This window comes from Bombina bombina, chromosome 6 (assembly GCF_027579735.1).
Source record: "Bombina bombina isolate aBomBom1 chromosome 6, aBomBom1.pri, whole genome shotgun sequence".
NCBI lineage: Eukaryota > Metazoa > Chordata > Amphibia > Anura > Bombinatoridae > Bombina > Bombina bombina.
Window position 1 is genome coordinate 496,301,499 of NC_069504.1, and position 22,047 is coordinate 496,323,545.

Sequence of the window (22,047 nt, forward strand, 5' to 3'; positions counted from 1 at the left end):
TGTGCTGCTGCCGCTCTGCGCCTGTCCACGACCTTGACGTCTTTGCGTATACGACATATATCTTCGTCTGGCACCTTCAGGGTCATAGCGCCATCTGTAAATTCTACCAGAGGAGTAATCCTGTTCATCTCTTGCAAACTTTGTACGTTTGCATTCTTCAATGGACTTCTTCAACTCAGCAATCTTGTTGTTTACTTCCAGTATAGTTTTGTTGAATTCTTCTATGGGTAAGGTTTTTTTAAGCCCTTTCTCCATCTCTGACAGCTTGCCACTTTGCTCCTCAATTTCTCTATTGAGGCACTCCACAGTTAATACAATAATGTCCATGGAACATTTATTAAGTATATGCTCAAATCTATTACAATAATCCTGGTTCTCCCTCATCAGTGTTGGTCTAGCATTTATCCGCAAGCCCCTTGGAATGCGTTTGACCCAGTGAGTATTAGCGTGTAAGTCATACGCTAAATTTTTCTTCGACAATTTATCAAACTCCTTCGTTGTGTGTTCTAAGGGAACTGTTTTTAGAAATTCTCTTGACCCTTTCATGAGGGTAGTAATTCTTGCTGCTTCCAAATCTGAACAGACAAGATCCACATACCAAAACCTGTGAGGCCATGCTGGTGCTATCAGAAACACATAAGATTGTTCCATTATGATCTTGGAGATCACCCTTGGAAGAAGAACCAGAGGTGGAAAAATGTAAGCAGGTTAGTAAAACCAAGGAACTGCTAAGACATCCACCATCTCCGCCTGAGGATCCCTGGACCTGGAAAGGTATCTGGGAAGCTTCTTGTTTAGACGAGAGGCCATCAGATCTATTTCTGGAAGACCCCACATCTGTACAAGATGAAAAAACATATCTGGATGGAGAGGAGAGTAAAGTTTGACGGCTGAGATAATCCGCTTCCCAGTTGTCTACACCTAGGATATGAATCGCAGAAATTTGACAAGAGTTGGATTCTGCCCAAGAAAGTTTCTGAGATACTTCCTTCATTGCTGAAGGACTGCGATTTCCTTTCTTGATGATTGACATATGCCACTGTTGTGATATTGTCTGTTTGAAAATGAATGTAAAGCTCTCTCTTCAATAGCGGCCATGCCTGAAGAGCTCTGAAAATATCACAGAGTTCTAAAATATTGATTGGTAACCTTGCCTCTTGAAAACCCCTAGTGCTGTCAGAGACCCCCTGACAGCTCCCCAACGTGTGAGACTTGCATCTGTTGTGATCACAGTCCAGGTAGGACGAACAAATGAGGCCCCTTGAACAATAAGGTGATGGTCTAAACACCAAGTCAGAGAGAGTTGAGTGTTGGGTCTCTATTGAAGAGAGAGCTTTACATTCATTTTAAAACAGACAATATCACAACAGTGGCATATGTCAATCATCAAGAAAGGAACTCGCAGTCCTTCAGCAATGAAGGAAGCATTACTTATTTACTATTATCACAGAGCATATGTAACGGGTTTGTCTATTATTTATGTGTGGAACTGGCACTTACTCGCTCTATATTTGATACTAAACGGGTACAGATATATTCTTGCCCATTTTGTGAGAAAATGTTATTGAGAGGACTTCACATAACTTAGACCACTTCACTTTAAAACCACATGTGTTGAAGAATAACATACACAGCACTCAAACAGTGTACACCTCCTAATATTTGACAGGGAGTGTGAGCTTTGATAACCCATCAGTACTTGATCCAGAGTAGGGGAGTAAATGCTATTATATGATTTGAACTAGCTATGTGTATATATGGCATAGGTACATTCTTATAAACGAGTGGATGCAGACCACGTCATATTTAGCATATGATTATACATCTTGAAGCAGTACAACATTTTTTTATAGCATTACTAACCCTGCGTGAGTTGGTTCGGTATTTTTTATTTAACTATATATCTAGCGAGACTTTATATTCTATGAGGATTCATAGGATCCAATTATTTAGGAGCCCATTACCTAGATATTAGGTTTTTACACTAGGAGTAGTAGGACGACATTCACATTTAGGCCTTAAATTGTCCTATCATAACTCCCTTTACAAATTATTATATTTTAACAATTACTAGTGTCTTGGTACTTTTAAATTGTGTGTGACCCTATTTTTATAAACATTTGAATAAAGGTTAAGTTTTAACCCTTTCTGGAAACAACTGCCTTCTAGTCTGGGCCTAGAGTGCTATATGTGCATACATTTGTGTGGAATTTCTCCTATGTTCCACTTTTCTAGTTAACAGTGAAGTGGTCTAAGCTATGTGAAGTCCTGTCAATAACATTTTCTCACAAAATGGGCAAGAATATATCTGTACCCATTTAGTATCAAATATAGAGCGAGTAAGTGCCAGTTCCACACATAAATAATAGACAAACCCATTACATATGCTCTGTGATAATAGTAAATAAGCGTTTTCCTCTATTATAAGGTCTCTAATCCGTATTATCGCTAAAAAGTACAGCGGTTATAGCCAATATCATTTGTATCATTTTGCATTAAGCTACTTTGAGGTTGATAACTTGTTACTGTATCAATTTTATAATTGCCACTGCCTGTAACGATTAATCACTTCTGAGGCTATGAGAGCACTATAGAAATTCACAGTTCTGATTTCAAATACCAGATCAATGAAATTGCTGTCTAAGTGTGGTACTATGTTCTATTATATCAAACTATTGCTAACATTAAGAGACCCAGTGGGGAAATGTGAATATTGAGGATCCTGCTTGTTAGTAAATTGTCCCCTTTGATAAAGCCTGGAGGGGCGAAACGTGTCAGTGGACAATTTAGAGCGTTAGGGAGCTCTTTCTGTTATTGACAGGACTTTACATAACTGTCATGAACCAAGCCTCCAGACTAAAAAGAAAAAGAAAAGGTCTGGGAGGCATTCTGCTAAGAAGGGCTGTGTGGGGATTTGAACCTGTGGCTCTGTGGTTACTATTCCTGTTTGCTTGCAAGTCAGTTTGCTTGTGTGTTGAGCCACAGACAGCTCTAGCAATAGCATGGATCTTAAAAGATTTGATAAATAACTATTTGCCTTACTTGTTATTACACCTGTGCAACACACAGGTGTTCTCAATTCTGGAATTAATCAGAACCAACCCTGTGCAAAACCTCCCTATTTAAGGATGGCTTTTAGTCTGCAGTTTTGTCTTCACATTGGATCTGTTTTGTCAAGTCAGAACCTGTTTCCTGTACTTCTTTGGAGAAAGTCTTCACCTTTGCACCTGTTTACAAGGTATTACCAGGAGGAAGCCTTTACCTTAAACCTGTTACCAATCTACAAGTTTGTTTCCTGCCTTGTGCTATTCCTGCACTCGGCTATAACCAAAGAAAGACTTTACCTTTACACCTGTTACCAGTTCACAAGTCTGTTTCCTACCTTGTGCAATTCCTGCATTCAGCAATTACCAGGAGAAAGACTTTACCTTTAAACCTGCTACCTGTTTACAAGTTGTTTTCTACCTTGTGCAAATCTTACATTTCAGTTATTACCAGGAGAAAGACTTTCATTTTTGAATCTGCATCTCTGCTTACTTTGTTTGTTTATTTTCACTCCTGCTGTATGTGGTCTTAACATACCTGAGTAGCATATTTAAATATTCTGCAAGTATTTGCTTAAACAAAGTATTTTGTTGTTTAAATAAATTTATCATTTTTAATCAGTATGGCTTCTACTAATCTTCCTTTAAAGCAACTGTTCCAGACAATGAGGCTCTCACATGATATCCTGAGACAGAACATGACAGAATGTGAAGACCATAAAAGAGAGCCCTCTGGGATTATTGCTGTATTGGAATCAGTGTTAAAGTTTATTAAGGACATACTGATTAACTTCATGGAGCTGGTGGAAATGTTATCTCTCCCAACCAAAACCTTGTCTGAAGTTACCTCCCAAACAAGGAAAGGTTTTAAAGAACCCTTAACAGAAGAGGAAAAGACTCGGCGAAGACAGCTTAACCTCTGTTTCTATTGTGGGGGAACTGGTCACCGCATCACTGGGTGTCCAGTAAGACCCCCTAGAGGATCAAGTCGAGATACAGCCAAGTTTAAAATGGACTCTGATGTTAAGGGAACAAATTATTCTTCCACTAGCAAACTTAAAGATACCCCTGGAGAGGATCCAGCTACTGAGAATACATCTATTCTACAAGCAACCGTTTCTAACACGCTTCAAGAAATGGTACCTGATTTGAAACAGATGGTTGTTGGCAGTACAACTTCAACAACATCCACTACCCATGCCACTGCCTCTGTTTCTGCATCTACCACATTGGGGAACTCTGCAAAAACACCTCCTGGAAATCCTGCACATTACCTTGTTTCTGCCTTGGTTGGAGATCCATCTAACAAAAGTCACTCATCAGACATAAAAGTAACAAATCTTCCAGCTGAATCAGACCCTGACAAATCTAAAGTTCCACACCTCCCTGCACCACCTTCACCCAGCTACTCATTGACTGAGAGAGAATTGAATGAGATGGTTGAATTGGATATAAATGACACAGAAAATGAATTCCTGGATTCTGAAGGAGAGGTCATACTTTACCCGGAGGTACTCTGCCCATCAGCCAGTCCATTGCAAGCTGCTGGGTATAATCAAGAACCTCTAAATCAAAACTGTCTTTGTTTTTCAGCTCTTGTTATGTCTACAGGGATATCTTCTAAGGGTCCCCAATCTCAGGCAGCTGTTCCAAGCGAAGAATCAATTCCATCTGATTGTATTAGGGCTTCAAATGGAACACTTGTTCGTAAATCCCACCTTCAGATATTTGAACAGGCTTTGAGCGCCCGGAGTGCGCTCTTTGGAGGGGGCATCTGTCATGAACCAAGCCTCCAGACTAAAAAGAAAAGGTCTGGGAGGCATTCTGCTAAGAAGGGCTGTGTGGTTACTATTCCTGTTTGCTTGCAAGTCAGTTTGCTTGTGTGTTGAACCACAGACAGTTCTAGCAATAGCATGGATCTTAAAAGATCTGATAAATAACTATTTGCCTTACTTGTTATTACACCTGTGCAACACACAGGTGTTCTCAATTCTGGAATTAATCAGAACCAACCCTGTGCAAAACCTCCCTATTTAAGGATGGCTTTTAGTCTGCAGTTTTGTCTTCACATTGGATCTGTTTTGTCAAGTCAGAACCTGTTTCTTGTACTTCTTTGGAGAAAGTCTTCACCTTTGCACCTGTTTACAAGGTATTACCAAGAGGAAGCCTTTACCTTAAACCTGTTACCAATCTACAAGTTTGTTTCCTGCCTTGTGCTATTCCTGCACTCGGCTATAACCAAAGAAAGACTTTACCTTTACACCTGTTACCAGTTCACAAGTCTGTTTCCTACCTTGTGCAATTCCTGCATTCAGCAATTACCAGGAGAAAGACTTTACCTTTAAACCTGCTACCTGTTTACAAGTTGTTTTCTACCTTGTGCAAATCTTACATTTCAGTTATTATCAGGAGAAAGACTTTCATTTTTGAATCTGCATCTCTGCTTACTTTGTTTGTTTATTTTCACTCCTGCTGTATGTGGTCTTAACATACCTGAGTAGCATATTTAAATATTCTGCAAGTATTTGCTTAAACAAAGTATTTTGTTGTTTAAATAAATTTATCATTTTTAATCAGTATGGCTTCTACTAATCTTCCTTTAAAGCAACTATTCCAGACAATGAGGCTCTCACATGATATCCTGAGACAGAACATGACAATAACTTAGAACACTTAACTTTATAACCACATGTGTTGAAGCATAACATAAACAGTGTATACCTCCTATTGTTTGACAGGGAGTGTGAGTTTTAATAACCCATCAGTACTTGATCCAGAGTAGGGGATTAAACGCTAATAAATTATTTGAACTAGATATATGTATATATGGCATAGGTACATTCTTATAAACGAGGATGCAGACCACTTCATATTTAGCATATGATTATACATCTTGAAGCAGTACTTTTTTTTTTATAGCATTATTAACCCTGTGTGAGTTGGTTCAGTAATTTTTATTTTTTATTTAACTATATTTCTAGTTAGACTTTATATTCTATGAGGACTCATAGGATCCATTTATTTAGGAGCCCGTTACCTAGATATTGGGTTGTTACACTAGGATTAGTAGGACGACATTCACATTTAGGCCTTATATTGTCCTTCTTTTTGTCCTTTTTTATAACTCCCTTTACAAATTATTATATTATAACAATTGCTAGTGTCTTGGCACTTTTAAATTGTGTGGGACCCTATTTTTATAAACATTTGAATAAAGGTTAAGTTTTAAACCTTTCTGGAAACAACTGCCTACTAGTCTGGGCCTAGAGTGCTATATGTGCATACATTTGTGTGGAATTTATCCTATGTTCCACTTTTTGTTCTGATTAGAATTTTATGCATAAGCACCATTTCCTCCAAAACTATTTGTTACTAGGTAATGATACCTATAATTGGATGAATACTTTGGGGAAAAGCCTTAATAGTGCCATTGTTTGTTTGTCTTTATTCAGGATCTGTTAACTGTTGAGCTAAACTGTCCAACCAAAAAGTTGAAGCAGCAGCAACATCAGCCATAGAAATATCAGGTCTAAGAATATAGCCAGTATGCAAATATGCTTTTCTAAGATAGGATTCAATTTTCCTATCTAAAGGATCCTTAAAGGAAGTACTATCTTCCATAGGAATAGTAGTACGTTTGGCAAGAGTATAAATAGCCCCATCAACCTTAGGGACTTTTCCCCAAAACTCTAAATTAGCCACAGGTAAAGGATATAGCTTTTTAAACCTAGAAGAAGGGTTAAAAGAAGCACCGAGTTTAGACCATTCTTTAGTAAACATATGAGAGATAGCATCTGGAATAGGAAAAAATTTAGGAGTAACCTCAGAAATTTTAAAAACAGAATTCAAACGAAACAAAGCTATGCTTGTTATCAAGAGGACTAGATTCCTCAATACCCAAAGTAAACAATACTTCCTTTAATAAAGTATGAATATATTCAATCTTGAAAAGAAAGGTTGATTTATCAATTTCAGTCTCTAAAGTAGGATCCTTTGAGCCAGATAAATCATCATCAGCAGAAGATACTTCAGTATGCTGTCAATCAATACAAACTTCATCAAGTTTATGAGAAGTTAGGAGAGACCTCTTACGTTTATTTGAAGGCGGAATAGCAGTCATAGCCTTCTCTATGGCTGCAGCAATATAATTCGTCATATCTACAGGAATATCATGTACATTAGACTGTGAAGGATTAACAGTAGATGTATTTGTACTTATAGAAACATTATCAGCATGTAATCATTTTTCATAAGTGCCACATATTTGAGCTGAAGAAGTAAGATCAGATAATTTACAACATACACACTTAGCTTTGGTAGAATTGTGTTCAGGCAGCTTAGTTCCTACAGTAATATGTAAATGTAATACAAAAGAAAAAAATAACATTTAAAAAAAATATCCAATTTCCTCAAAATAGCAGTTTCAGGAATGGGAAAAAATGCTTATGATAATTTTTTTTTATACAAAAGTAAAAAAAAAAAGCAAACAACCTAGCCCTCTATGAATCAAAGCAGAGAGCAGTAGAGGGAGAGACTTAATATAACAAATTTTGGCACCAAGAATGACGCAAACACAGAGAAAAAATGTTTTGGCGCCAAAGCTTAAGAAATTAAATGATGCGACTCTGCGCTGAAAAAAACTCACATCAAGAAAGACACAAGAAATGACACGACTCACGTCACGGCAGACGCAACTTCGCGGCAAAAACATTTTCGCACCAAAAATATTGCAATAAAAAGCAACATTCTGTGTTATTGCGAGCCTAAGCCCATGAAAATTTTGAGAAAAAAATAAAAAGACTCCAAGTTACAACTAACTGGAACCCTAGGTAAGCCTAAAAACTTCCATAAACATAATTTCCATGCTGAAACTGCTAGACTGCAAAGGGAAATACACAGACCTGACTCATGGCAAAAATATATACTTTAAAACTTTATAAGATAAAGTGCCAAACATAGCTGAGAGTGTCTTAAAAAATTATATATACTTACCAGAAGACACCACCAACATATAGCAGACAGCCAAACCAGTACTGAAACATATCAGCAGAGGTAATGGTAGAGGAGTATAATGTCGATCTGCAAAGGGAGGCAGCAGATGAATCCCTGCGACCGATTTACAGAGAGCCTTAGAATAGATTTCACATAGGTGAAAACATGGTGTCATCAGGCAATACTCCCTTCACATCCCTCAGACAACACTGTACTTTGAGAGGAACTGGGCTTTTATATGCTTAGAAGCGCCGCTCACAGAAGAAAATCAAGCCCAACTTGCTTCATCACCTCCCACCTCCACGAGAGCCAAAGTTTGTAAAACTAAGGTATGAGTGATGTGGGAGGTGTATTTATAGGCATTTTGAGGTTTGGGAAACTTTGCCCCCTCCTGGTAGTAATGTATATACCATATGTCACTAGCTCATGGACTCTTGCCACTTACATGAAAGAAATAGCATTTTTGCTATCATTCCATTTAAACAGAAATAGTCTTGTTTTTTTTTGTTTTTTATTTACCTATCAAAATTATATATTTTTTTTAAATAGACAATCCAAGGTATTGATCTAGGCCCATTTTGGTATATTTCATGCCACCATTTCACCACCAAATGCGATCAAATAAAAAATATTGTTAACTTTTTCACAAACTTTGGGTTTCTCACTGAAATTATTTACATACTGCTTGTAAAAGCTTCTCTGGGATTCCCTTTGTTCAGAAATAGCAGACATGCATGGCTTTGCCACTGCTTTTTGGTAATTAGAATTCTGCTGATTGCAGCTAGGGTTCCTGCCTCAGCCATGTTTTCCTGGACACTTATGAGTTACACATACTGCAGGGTATGCAGGAAGGAACATGTATTGGGGCCAATTTATCAAGCTCCGCATGAATACGATCGGGTTGATTGACACCCCCTGCTAGTGGCCGATTGACAGTGAATCTGCAGGGGGCGGCATTGCACCAGCATTTCACAAGAACTGCTAGTGCAATGATAAATGCTGACAGCGTATGCTGTCGGCATTTATCGATGTGCAGCGGACATGATACGCTACATCGTATCATGTCTGTTCGCACTATGATAAATCTACCCCCTTGTGTTTCTGGACAGCTCTATTCATATTCCTCCCTGCATACCAGAGGCGTAACTAGAAACCACAGGGCCCAGGTGCAAGAATCTAAGAAGGGCCCCCCCCATCACCCCTCCCCCCTCCAAAAAAAGGTGAATTTAATACATATATATATATATATATATATATTTACATTTAACACAGAAAAAATTGTGAATCAGATTACATGTCTGCAAAAGGAGGTACCCTGTGCCCACAGTCTGTAAGATGGTCTGACCCCCTATTACTGTATATATATATATATATATATATAGTGACACTATTTAACCCCCCAGTACTGTATATAGTAAGTTAGTGACACACATACATGCATAAATACACACACAGTCACATACATACACACCATACACACACACATAAACACCAATGGGTAAAACAGAAACACTAACCCCTGAAGTCATGTCACACTCACATTATATCAGTGCAGGCAGTGGTAGGTTAACGTTTTTTTATAAAAAATTTTTTTAAAGCTGGGCCCCCACCCTCAGGGGCCCAGTCGCACCTGCAACCTCTGTACCCCCTGTAGTTTCGCCCCTGCTGCACACCCTGGAGCATGTGTAACTCGTAAGTGTCCAGGAAAACTTGGCTGAGGTAGCAACCCTAATTTTATTATTCCTGACAGTGAGGGGGTTTATCGGGTAGCTTGGTAATATTTTAGCTTTAGTGTAGAGATTACCCTCCCACCGCCTGATCCCTGATCGCTCACAAACTGCTCTCTTCTCTCTTCCCTCCTTCACTGGTCACAACCATCTTAGGTACTGGCAGACAGTCTGCCAGTATGCAGTTTATTTTTTTATTATTATTATTTTTTTTTATTATTTTTTTTTCCTGCAGTGTAGTGATCCTGCTCAACCCTCCCTCCTCCTTGATCCCCCCAAATAGCTCTCTAATCCTCCCCCCTCCCACTACTTGCAGCCATCATTAGTACAGGCAGCTGTCTGCCAATACCTATAATTATACATATTAAATATATATTTTCTGTAGCGAAGTGCTACCCTCACCCCCCTGACGATTGTTGTGTAGGGCCCCCCACCCCACCTTTTTTTTGTAGTGTAGCTCCCCATCCCTTCATCTCCATTTATTTATTTTTCTGCAGTGTAGGGCCATCCCACCCCCTCCCTTGGCTGCTGGACCACCCACCGACCTTCTGGTTTCCCTCCCACACCTCCCGCTGGCACCAGCAGATGATCAATACAGATGGTGACACACTCAGTGTCACCGTGTAACAATCTGTCTTCATAAGGAACTGGAGCATCGATGGTGCTCCAGTTCCATATGCACGCAGATGCCTGGAGCTCAGAAACTCGGCTGGAACTTTACAGCTAAAACTGCTGGAGCTTTCTGCAGCTCGGACGTATATATACATTATGCGGTACGATAGGCACCACATAGCGTATATATACATCCAAATAGGTTAAGGGGTTAATGTATTTTTAAGAGGGCAGAATAACATTTTTTTAATCATTGTAAAGATGGCCATGTACTAAAGGACAATAAATAGCATTCCCACCATTCAGATTGTTTTTGCATGTGAGAAAAGAAAATATGTAAAGTTTTCATTTTTTAAATAATTACTGATGAATTGTAAATTGCAAAGGGTTCATAAACAAGTAGTTAAAATCAGATGAGTAGCAGCAATGTGCTTCTCTTCTGTAGCCGAATAGCGCTGGTGAGCCAGTAACAAAAAGCAAAGCAACCAATCACCAGCCAAGGTCTGCTCCAGAGTAGAAGTATATTTAATAAGCTATAGTAGACGTGTATAACTGGCCAATAGATAATACAATAGCATATTTAATTTGAAATGAGCAGTAGAATATTTCCTGGCAAATTTATAAGTGAATCCAATTTTCCCTCCTTTACATCATGTACAAACACTGTGCACTTTTGCACATGCTCAGTAGGAGCTGCAGCCTCTGAAAGTCTGCATATAAAATGATTGTGCACATTTTTAAAATAGAAGGATATTGGAAAGTTGATTTTTTAAAATGTTATGCTTTATCCGAACTACAAAACTTTAATGTTGTCTTTAGTGGACATTTAACCTCTTTGCAAGCAACAGGGCAATAATAAAATGCAACCAGTGTGTGCATGTGCATACAAGTGTACGACCCTGATGTACAAGGTATAAAGAGGTTTTTCTATAGTTTTGTTTAATTTGTGAGAATATTCTGTACACACATCTTACTGCCTTCCTTCATTTCCCACTTAGGACAAATATGTCACTGTTTACCTTGGGTAGGCGGTACTTGTCCCTGAAGTGAGTCCGCAGTGTGGCTCTTTCAGCTTTCCTCTGGGTGTACATAGCCTCCCTTTCCATCCTGGATTGAGTAGATTATGTTAGGCCATTTACAAAAGCATGGCAAAATGCTATTAATATTGTTTCTAACATTGATTAGAAAAACACTATATACAGTTACTTAAAAAATAATAAACAGTTAAAATTAAAGTTTTATGTTGTGACTTCCTGTCACATTTTCATGATTTGTTCCATGTACAAACAATGATTATGATACAACTGACTGGGTGCAATAGAGGCCCAACAATGCACAAGAAAGAGTTAGCAAACAAAATGTGGTTGTCTAAAACAAGTCAATTGTCACTAATGTTTAATATGCTTTAATCCAGCCTTTACCCTGTTATTTATTGTGCAGAGAGGCATTGAGAAAAAGCTCCTTAGCAGATGATGAAAGAGAAAGCAATAAATTTGAGAGGGAGAGATTGAGTATAGTATAATAATAATAGGGATGTCCATTCCATAATCTTAAATGATTACTCTTAATAACAGGACAGCTGTCTCAGTGTCATATCTAGTAAAATATGTGTTCCTCATGCATAACTTGAAAACGTGCTTTCACTGTAGTATTTTTATTTAAATATATCCCTCTCAGATCAGTTGCTTCCTCTCATAGCTGTCTTCCTATCTCTTCCTATCTGCCAGCTTCCTACATTCATTTTATCACACTATCACAACTAAGCAAAATCGATAACAGAACATATCATGCTCTATACAATTCATTTAAGTTTAATTTTGACTATAATGTCCCTTTAATCTTATACTAGGTGTCACTAGCACCCGTCCCCACACTCTTACTCTGACATGAATCTCATACTAGTGGTCAATCTCACCCACCCACATACTCTCCAAATGAATCTCATGCTTGCTCTCAGTCTAACTCCTCTTACACTCTCCCATTAATCTTACACTAGATCTCAATCTCACCCCTTTCCACACTTTCCCATGAATGTAATGCAAACATTCAATAATATCCCTTCTCACACTTTCATGTGAATCTCATACATACTGTTAATCTCACTATTCACTCTCCCATTTATCTCATACTAGCTCTCAATCTCACTCCTCCTCACACTCTCCCATGTATCTCATACTAGCTCTCAATCTAGCCTCTCCTCATACTCTCCCATGTATCTCAGACTAGCTCTCAATCTCACTCCTCCTCACACTCTCCAATGTATCTCATACTAGCTCTCAATCTCACTCCTCCTCACACTCTCCCATGAATCTCATACTAGCTCTCAATCTCACTCCTCCTCACACTCTCCCATGTATCTCATACTAGCTCTCAATCTCACTCCTCCTCACACTCTCCCATTATCTCATACTAGCTCTAAATCTCACTCCTCCTCACAATCCTATTCATTTTACAGTATCTCTCAATCTCACTCCTCCTCACTCTCCCATGAATCTTAAAGTAGCTCTCAATCTCACTCCTCCTCACTCTCCCATGAATCTTAAAGTAGCTCTCAATCTCACTCCTCCTCACTCTCCCATGAATCTTACAGTAGATCTAACTCCTCCTCACTCTCGCATGAATTTTACAGTAGCTCTCAATCTCACTCCTTCTCACTCTCCCATGAATCTTACAGTAGCTCTCAATCTCACTCCTCCTCACACTCCCATGAATCTTACAGTATCTCTCAGTCTCACTCCTCACTCTCCCATGAATCGTAAAGTAGCTCTCAATCTCACTCCTCCTCACTCTCCCATGAATCTTACAGTAGCTCTCACTCCTCCTCACTATCGCATGAATCTTACAGTAGCTCTCAATCTTACTCCTCCTCACACTCCCATGAATCTTACACTTACAGTATCTCTCAATCTCACTCATCCTCACTCTCGCATGAATTTTAAAGTAGCTCTCAATCTCACTCCTCACTCTCCCGTGAATCTTACAGTAGCTCTCACTCCTCCTCGCTCTCACATGAATCTTACAGTAGCTCTCAATATCACTCCTCCTCATTCTCCCATGAATCATACAGTGGCTCTCAATCTGACCCCTCCTTACACTGTCCTGTGATTCTCCTACAAATTCTCAATCTCTCCTCAACATTTTTCATGCTTTTCACACCTGCTGTCATTTTCTCACCTCCTCACACTGTCCCATTAAATTTATATTAGCTGTCAATCACACCCTCCTCAAAACTCCCACAAGTCTCACACTAGCTCTTAATATTAACCTTACACAGACCTGTAAATGTCATAAAACTGTCAGTCTCACAACCCTATTCACACCCAGTTTTGAATTTTACACAAACTGTCATCCTGTCTCATCCTTTCTCACACTTTCCCATGGATCTCATACTATGTGTCAATCTCACCCATCAAACTGCATCATTTCATACCAGCTTGCATTCAGACCCTTTCTCTCACTGCATATATAATCATAGCTGTTACACTGCCCCCCCCCCCCCCCAAACTCCATCAATCACAGACACTGCAATCACACCCCTTATTACAATTCCCCACAATCGGGGACTTGCTTTGAATTTTGCGCCATCTTACTCTTCCATCAGTCACAAACTAGCTCTTAAACTCCACCTCTTAAAGTGATGGTAAACTTTAAATAATCAAGTGTCATAAAAGTAATATTTGCCTTAAAAAAGTATATGTGTACCTTTTTAAAAAATAAAAAAAATCCATCTGTGAAAGAGTTAAATGAGTGCATATAGTAATGCTTCTATTACAATGTTATACTGCCCCACATGGATGAACTCTTTTTTTAATGACAATTCCAGTGAACATCCAATCAACATGTGTGTCAGTTGACAATCTTTAAGTCCAGACTCTTTAAAGCCCATAGAAAGCCTATGTAGAGAGTGGATGTGACTGCTCTATACGTCACAGCCCAGCCAAAAGAGGAAATGAAGGGGGGTGGAGGAAAAGACAATACCAATTAGAATTATAAACCTGTTATTATAAAATATATATACTCTTTAAAAAAATAATAATGATGTGGTTTTACTTGCAAACCAATATATGTTTTATTGCATCATTCTTATAGTCTGAAATTTACCATCACTTTAACAGTCCTGCTTTTCAAATAAAGATACCAAGAGAACGAAGAAAAATTAATAATAGGAGTAAATTAGAAAGATGCTTAAAATTGCATGTTCTATCTGAATCATGAAAGAAAAAATGTTGGGTTTACTATCCCTTTAATCTCACCCTTCCTCACACTACCCTATTAATCTCACTTTAACTCTCAATCTCAGAGTAACACTTCTCCATTTATTTTCCTTGATTCATAATCTCCCCACTTTTTAAATTCCGTTCCTCATTGTAACTCTCAGGACATGATTATCAAAAACTCACCAGCATGGAGAGAAATCACAGAAAAACATTTTTTGATTATTAAATTGGAATGAGATAAACAGCTAAAGCCGATAGGACCTCACAGAAATGACAAAACGTCTTAGATATTTTTGTAAAGGTAGATAGCATTAGAGAATCCGGTTTTAATCTAACCCTTGCTAACACTCCCTTCTCTTGCCACTTTTCATCCCTTCTTTCTCATTGTGTCCAGATGTTTATCTCCTTTCTACCACTTTTTCTCCCAATACTACTTAACCCTTTGTGTCTCATGTCCACCTCTTATTTAATCCACATACTAATTGTCTCTCTACGCCTTCAATTAACACCCTTCATTATTCTTTCTGATTTTTACCAACTTCTTAACCCTTCCCATGCACAGTCCTGCTTATCTCTCCCCTTCTAAGTCTCCTTTCTCACTTAATTTGCACCTCATGCCACACTTTACCCACAGTCTCATGTATTTATCTTCTTTTTCTGACTATTATTTTACATTTTCTACCCACATGTACTTATTTTAGTTTCCCATTTTTTAAGTAAAGCCCTCTATTTTTTGAATTTTATGGAAATGAGTAAAACTCACAAATATTTTTTTAAACAAAAATATCTGCCAATGAAATAATTAATGTGGCAGACATATATATTTACATATATATATATATATATATATATATATATATATATATATATATATATATATATATATATATATATACCATATGTGTATACCACACACATGTGGTTTTGGTCTGTGAATATATGTGTGTGTAAATATGTAGCCTTGTGGATTATCTTAAATTAATTATTCAAATAATATATTTCCTATAAATGTCCAGTTCCACATGGTCATATTTAGGTAATTTTGTAGGGTACCCTATTTTTGCTGTTCTTTCCTTTAGAGGGCTCATTTGAATTTGCCCACTAACCATAAGTCCCCAAAGCTCATATATTTAGTTCAGCCTTTTCCTGGGACCCCAAAAACGATGGCACACTGAATTCCTCAAAACTAGTGCAGTGGGCCGCTTGTGGCCCACGGGCTGCCAGTTGGCCATCCCTGATATAGTGGGAAACAAAAATTTCAATCACTCATTTGAAGAGGTTGTCAGTAAAAGATTTCAATGTATTTGCAGACATATATATGCATCATGTAGTCCAGGGGACAGTTGTTCCTCTAAGACTTTCATTGCAGACCTCATCCTTTTCTCTGGAGAAGTAAAGAATGCCTTATTTTAAACAGTTTATCTCTTCACAAATGTCCTCTAATCTGCACTTTCTAAAGCATAAGGTCTAGATTACAAGTGGAGCTCTAAATATCCCTTGCGCGCAAGCAATATTAGCGATCCACTGAGTAATACCAGCGCACGCAAATGTGTGCTAGTATTACAAGTTGTCAGCAATGCGAACGCGAGCTTGTGTACGCATTGCTGGGAAGCATTGCACTGAGCACACTTTCATAGGCTCCAATGGGAGCCTCGTTCTGATGCCGTGAGAGACAGCATCAGAACCTAAGTGTAGCAAAAGAGGTAAGTAGCGCAGCAATAGCAGCAAATATAAATATATATGTATATGATTATATACATATATATTTATGTGTTAATATGTGTATATACACATATTAACCCCCTTCTTCTGGTACTTATTTATTACATCGGAACAAAGTTCCAATGTAAACAAATAAGTAAATATTGAAATCACACGATCGTACATGCTATTGCGTGATTTCAATGATGGGATCGGGTCTGGTTGGAGTGCCTATGACCCTAGGCATGACCTCCAGTCCACAATCCCAGTTAGGAAGCCGTAGCTGCTTCAGTAAAGCAGAACGGCTAGGACGTTCCATGCCATCCTAACGGCTCTAAAGCCCAGCGCGGTTAGGGCGGCATGGAACGTCCTAACGGTGTTAAGGGGTTAACGCATAAATATATATTATGTATATAAGCATATACATACATATTTACAGGGAACACACAGTTCCCATAGACTGCGTTATTTTAATAAAAAATAAAGATGCTGCTATTGCTATTGCTATTGGCCACAAACGGTCAAATAATTTAGTGTACTAAAATGTAATCTAGCCCTAAATGTATTAACTTTTTTTGTGGGTAAAATATAAGGGCACCATAGCCATTTCTCTGGTATTAGCTCTGCATCACCGTATTGTATATAATTAGGGCTTTAAATCACTAAATCTATTAATAACAGTTGAGGTGACATTATAATCCTTTGCATTTTATTATATTTTGTTAATTCTAAATTATATTTTCTTCATGTTATTTTATAAAATTTTATGTTTTTAAAACATTCGCCTAGATTTAGAGTTCTGCGTTAGCCGTCCAAACCAGCGTTAGGGGGTCCTAACGCTGGTTTTTACCACCCGCTGGTATTTAGAGTCAGTCATGAAAGGGTCTAACGCTCACTTTCCAGCCGCGACTTTTCCATACCGCAGATCCCCTTACGCTAATTGCGTATCCTATCTTTTCAATGGGATCTTTCTAACGCTGGTATTTATAGTCTTGGCTGAAGTGAGCGTTAGAACTCTAACGACAAGACTCCAGCCGCAGAAAAAAGTCAGGAGTTAAGAGCTTTATGGGCTAACGCCGGTTCATAAAGCTCTTAACTACTGTGCTCTAAAGTACACTGCCATCCATAAACTACCTATGTACCCCTAAACCGAGGCCCCCCCCACATCGCCGCCACTCTATTAAATTATTTTAACCCCTAATCTGCTGACCGCACACCGCCGCCACCTACATTATCCCTATGTACCCCTAATCTTCTGCCCTCCCTAACATCGCTGACACCTAACTTCAAGTATTAACCCCTAATCTGCCGACCGGACCTCGCCGCTACTCTAATAAATGTATTAACCCCTAAAGCTAAGTCTAACTCTAACCCTAACACCCCCCTAAGTTAAATATAATTTAAATCTAACGAAATAAAATAAATCTTATTAAATAAATTAATCCTATTTAAAGCTAAATACTTACCTGTAAAATAAACCCTAATATAGCTACAATATAAATAATAATTATATTGTAGCTATTTTAGGATTAATATTTATTTTACAGGCAACTTTGTATTTATTTTAACCAGGTACAATAGCTATTAAATAGTTAATAACTATTTAATAGCTACCTAGATAAAATAATTACAAAATGACCTGTATAATAAATCCTAACCTAAGTTACAATTAAACCTAACACTACACTATCAATAAATAAATTAAATAAACTATCTACAATTATCTACAATAGGATTCTATCAGCCAATCGGAATTAAGCTAGGAAAAATCTGATTGGCTGATTGAATCAGCCAATCAGATTCAAGTTCAATCAGATTGGCTGATTGGATCAGCCAATCAGATTGAGCTTGCATTCTATTGGCTGATGGGAACAGCCAATAGAATGCAAGCTCAATCTGATTGGCTGATTAGATCAGCCAATCAGATTGAACTTCAATCTGATTGGCTGATTCAATCAGCCAATCAGATTTTTCCTAGCTTAATTCCGATTGGCTGATAGAATCCTATTGTAGATAATTGTAGATAGTTTATTTAATTTATTTATTGATAGTGTAGTGTTAGGTTTAATTGTTTAATCAGCCAATCGGAATTCGAGGGACGCCATCTTGGATGACATCCCTTAAAGGAACCTTCATTCGTCGTTAGTCCGTCGGTGAAGAAGGATGGCTCCGCGTCGGCTGCTTGAAGATGGTCCCGCTCCGCGCCGGATGGAAGAAGATAGAAGATGCCGCTTGGATGAAGATGTCTGCCGGTCCGGATGTCCTCTTCTGCCCGGATAGGATGAAGACTTTGGACCCTCTGGAGGAGCTCTTCTTGCCGGATAGGAGGAAGACTTCGGACCCTCTTTTGGATGGATCGGTGATACCCGGCGTGGTGAAGACAAGGTAGGAAGATCTTCAGGGGCTTAGTGTTAGGTTTATTTAAGGGGGGTTTGGGTTAGATTAGGGGTATGTGGGTGGTGGGTTGTAATGTTGGGAGGGTATTGTATGTTTTTTTTTACAGGCAAAAGAGCAGAATTCTTTGGGGCATGCCCCGCAAAAGGCCCTTTTAAGGGCTGGTAAGGTAAAAGAGCTTTACAATTTTTATTTTAGAATAGGGTAGGGCATTTTTTTATTTTGGGGTGCTTTGTTATTTTTTTAGGGGGCTTAGAGTAGGTGTAATTAGTTTAAAATTCTTGTAATCTTTTTTTATTTTTTGTAATTTAGTGTTTGTTTTTTTGTAATTTAGTGGGGTTTTTTTGTAATTTAGTTTAGTTGATATAATTGTAGATAATTGTAGATAGTTTATTTAATTTATTTATTGATAGTGTAGTGTTAGGTTTAATTGTAACTTAGGTTAGGATTTATTTTACAGGTAATTTTGTAATTATTTTATCTAGGTAGCTATTAAATAGTTATTAACTATTTAATAGCTATTGTACCGGGTAAAATAAATACAAAGTTGCCTGTAAAATAAATATTAATCCTAAAATAGCTACAATATAATTATTATTTATATTGTAGCTATATTAGGGTTTATTTTACAGGTAAGTATTTAGCTTTAAATAGGATTAATTTATTTAATAAGAATTATTTTATTTAGTTGGAATAAAATTATATTTAATTTAGGGGGGTGTTAGTGTTAGGGTTAGACTTAGCTTTAGGGGTTAATACATTTATTAGAGTAGCAGTGAGGTCCGGTCGGCAGATTAGGGGTTAATAATTGTAGGTAGGTGGCGGTGACGTTGGGGGCGGCATATTAGGGGTTAATAAATATAATATAGGGGTCGGCGGGGGTTAGGGGCAGCAGATTAGGGGTACATAGGGATAACGTAGGTTGCGGCGGTGTACGGAGCGGCAGATTAGGGGTTAATAATAAAATGCAGGGGTCAGCGATAGCGGGGATGGCAGATTAGGGGTTAATAAGTGTAAGGTTAGGGGTGTTTAGACTCGGGGTACATGTTAGGGTGTTAGGTGCAGACATAGGAAGTGTTTTCCCATAGGAAACAATGGGGCTGCGTTAGGAGCTGAACGCTGCTTTTTTGCAGGTGTTAGGTTTTTTTTCAGCCCAAACTGCCCCATTGTTTCCTATTGGGGAATCGTGCACGAGCACGTTTTTGAAGCTGGCCGCGTCTGTAAGCACCGCTGGTATTGAGAGTTGCAGTGGCGGTAAATTATGCTCTACGCTCCCTTTTTGGAGCCTAACGCAGCCCTTTGGCCGCAGAACTCTAAATCTAGCCGATTGTTTTTTCAGTATTTTACGAACCTCTCTCTGCATGTTGTCATATATTTTTTTATGTCATTTTATTGCTTTTCATGTCAATATTCAATTTCACAATTATGTTTTCACCCAACATATTCTCACAAAGCTTTGTTTAAATGTACTATTATTATTATACTGCTGATCCTTTCTGCTCATTACCCTCTAGCAGGGTAAGTGTTAATCCCTTGGTAATGTTCTGCTCCTAATCAACCCTGCTGTATGAATGAACCTGATTTCCTGTCTGCCCTGCCCACCTAATCTGCCAGTCAATTCAGTACGCACATTGGGAGAGAAAGGGGCTGTGTCTGGCAGATGGAGGGATTATGTTTAGGGACATTTAGGGCTCAAGACGATAAAATGGAAATGTACAGGAATTGGAATTAAGCTATAATAGCATCCATAATACTGGACAGGACACAAATTAATTCGGATTTGAGAATTTAACTTATTTGCTGCCAGAAATATCACTGTGTTGGCATTCTTTTAGTTCTATCTATCTATCTATCATCTGTCTCTTTTATGTCTCTTGAACTACTGTATATTATTATTATTGTTTTAAAACAATTGTGATTGCTATTTGCTAAGATTTATAGATTATATTTTTGCGTATTCACCATATCTTTATAGCAGATTATATCTCTGCAAGGTTTTCTGCTTCTGTCTATTATATATATTTTAGTTATTACATATTTGCAGGATGCTATATGTTTATGTTATTATGTTTATACAGGTTGTTATACAGAGTCTTACCTATGTCTGTGTTATTGTATAATTAATCATTTCAGTATATTTGTTCAGGTTACTAATAATAGATTATTTAGCATATCATGAACATCTATGACAAGTATTACAAATAGTGCACCTCCACATGCTATCATACTTCTTTTTCATTTCTGTTTTTATGATGTATTACCTCTGTATATGACGTTATTTTAGTCATTATGTTAAACACGCATTGTTTATTGCACAGCTTACTGTACGTAACATACACTTCTTTGTTAGATCTATAAATATATAAATGCTTGAGAATCTCTGACAGCTTCAGAGCTGGCAGCGATAAGGTCAGAACGCTAGTAATTAATAGTCCCTTCTTTGTCAGATTAAATTAAGGTTTTTTCTGTGTGCAGAATATCATTATAATAATTCACAACTGCCTGTGGCGTACACTGCGAATTAAACCTGACACCAGAGGGAGAAGAATTATAGAGCTTAATTCTCCACATTAAAAAAATTAATAATTTTAATGTGTACACTACAGAATGAATGGCGAATTATAGCATTGGTAAAGAATGGTAAATGGACATAGTGATGTATCTTTACAATTGGTCACAAAGTACACTCTCTGTAAGAACCTCATTTACTCAATACTTACTTTTCTTCAAGAAGCTGCTTTTGATATTCTTCATACTCCTCTCTTGTCATTCCCTGGGCTTCAGCTGCTGATTTCTCCCCTTCCCCTTTCTCTTCCTTACTTCCCAACCCTCCTGTGAGGTTTTTCAGTTGCCCTCCCACCATAGTCTTGACCATGAATGCCATGATTTCGCTATTCAAGAGTTTGGACAATGAGTTTTCTGAAGTTCTGCTTTTGTCTTTATAAAATGATGCTCTATAAATTAACTTGTTACAGCTGGCCACACGGTAGGCTCCTCAGCTCTGTTTCAGAACTAAAGTCAATATTATTTCCTTGTAGATTCTGTTATGTTGCTCAATATAGACGATGCATCCTCAAACTCAGTGGGCAATTTAATGTGTAGATTGCATTGCCAAAAGCATGTTGCTATGTAGCAGTTAATGACAACAATCAGTCCTCCTAATCAGCATGTGCTAATTAATATCCAGTCTTCCAAATATCAAGCAATCCTTCTCCTTTGCCTGTTTCCTGATTCAGAACTAGAGTGCTGAACAGTTCCAAATGAAGTCTTCAGTGTCTTACTTGCTTCTGAGACAGTGATATAGGGAGGGGGACACAGGAGTCACAGCTAACACAGAAACTCACAGCGCCTTCTGTTGAG

At 38.0% G+C, this 22,047-nt stretch overlaps 1 protein-coding gene across 1 annotated transcript in view; it reads right to left on the reverse strand.

Annotated features, from left to right (window-relative positions):
- The window catches only part of CPLX3 (complexin 3), a 31,545-nt gene extending 9,974 nt beyond the window's left edge, over positions 1 to 21,571 (reverse strand). The window contains exons 1-2 of the mRNA XM_053717360.1: positions 21,408 to 21,571; positions 11,395 to 11,482 (exon numbers count right to left, since the gene is read on the reverse strand). Of these exons, the coding sequence (XP_053573335.1) occupies positions 11,395 to 11,482; positions 21,408 to 21,571 (252 nt within the window). The remainder of the gene's footprint in view (positions 1 to 11,394; positions 11,483 to 21,407) is intronic.
- Positions 21,572 to 22,047: the final 476 nt, after the last annotated feature.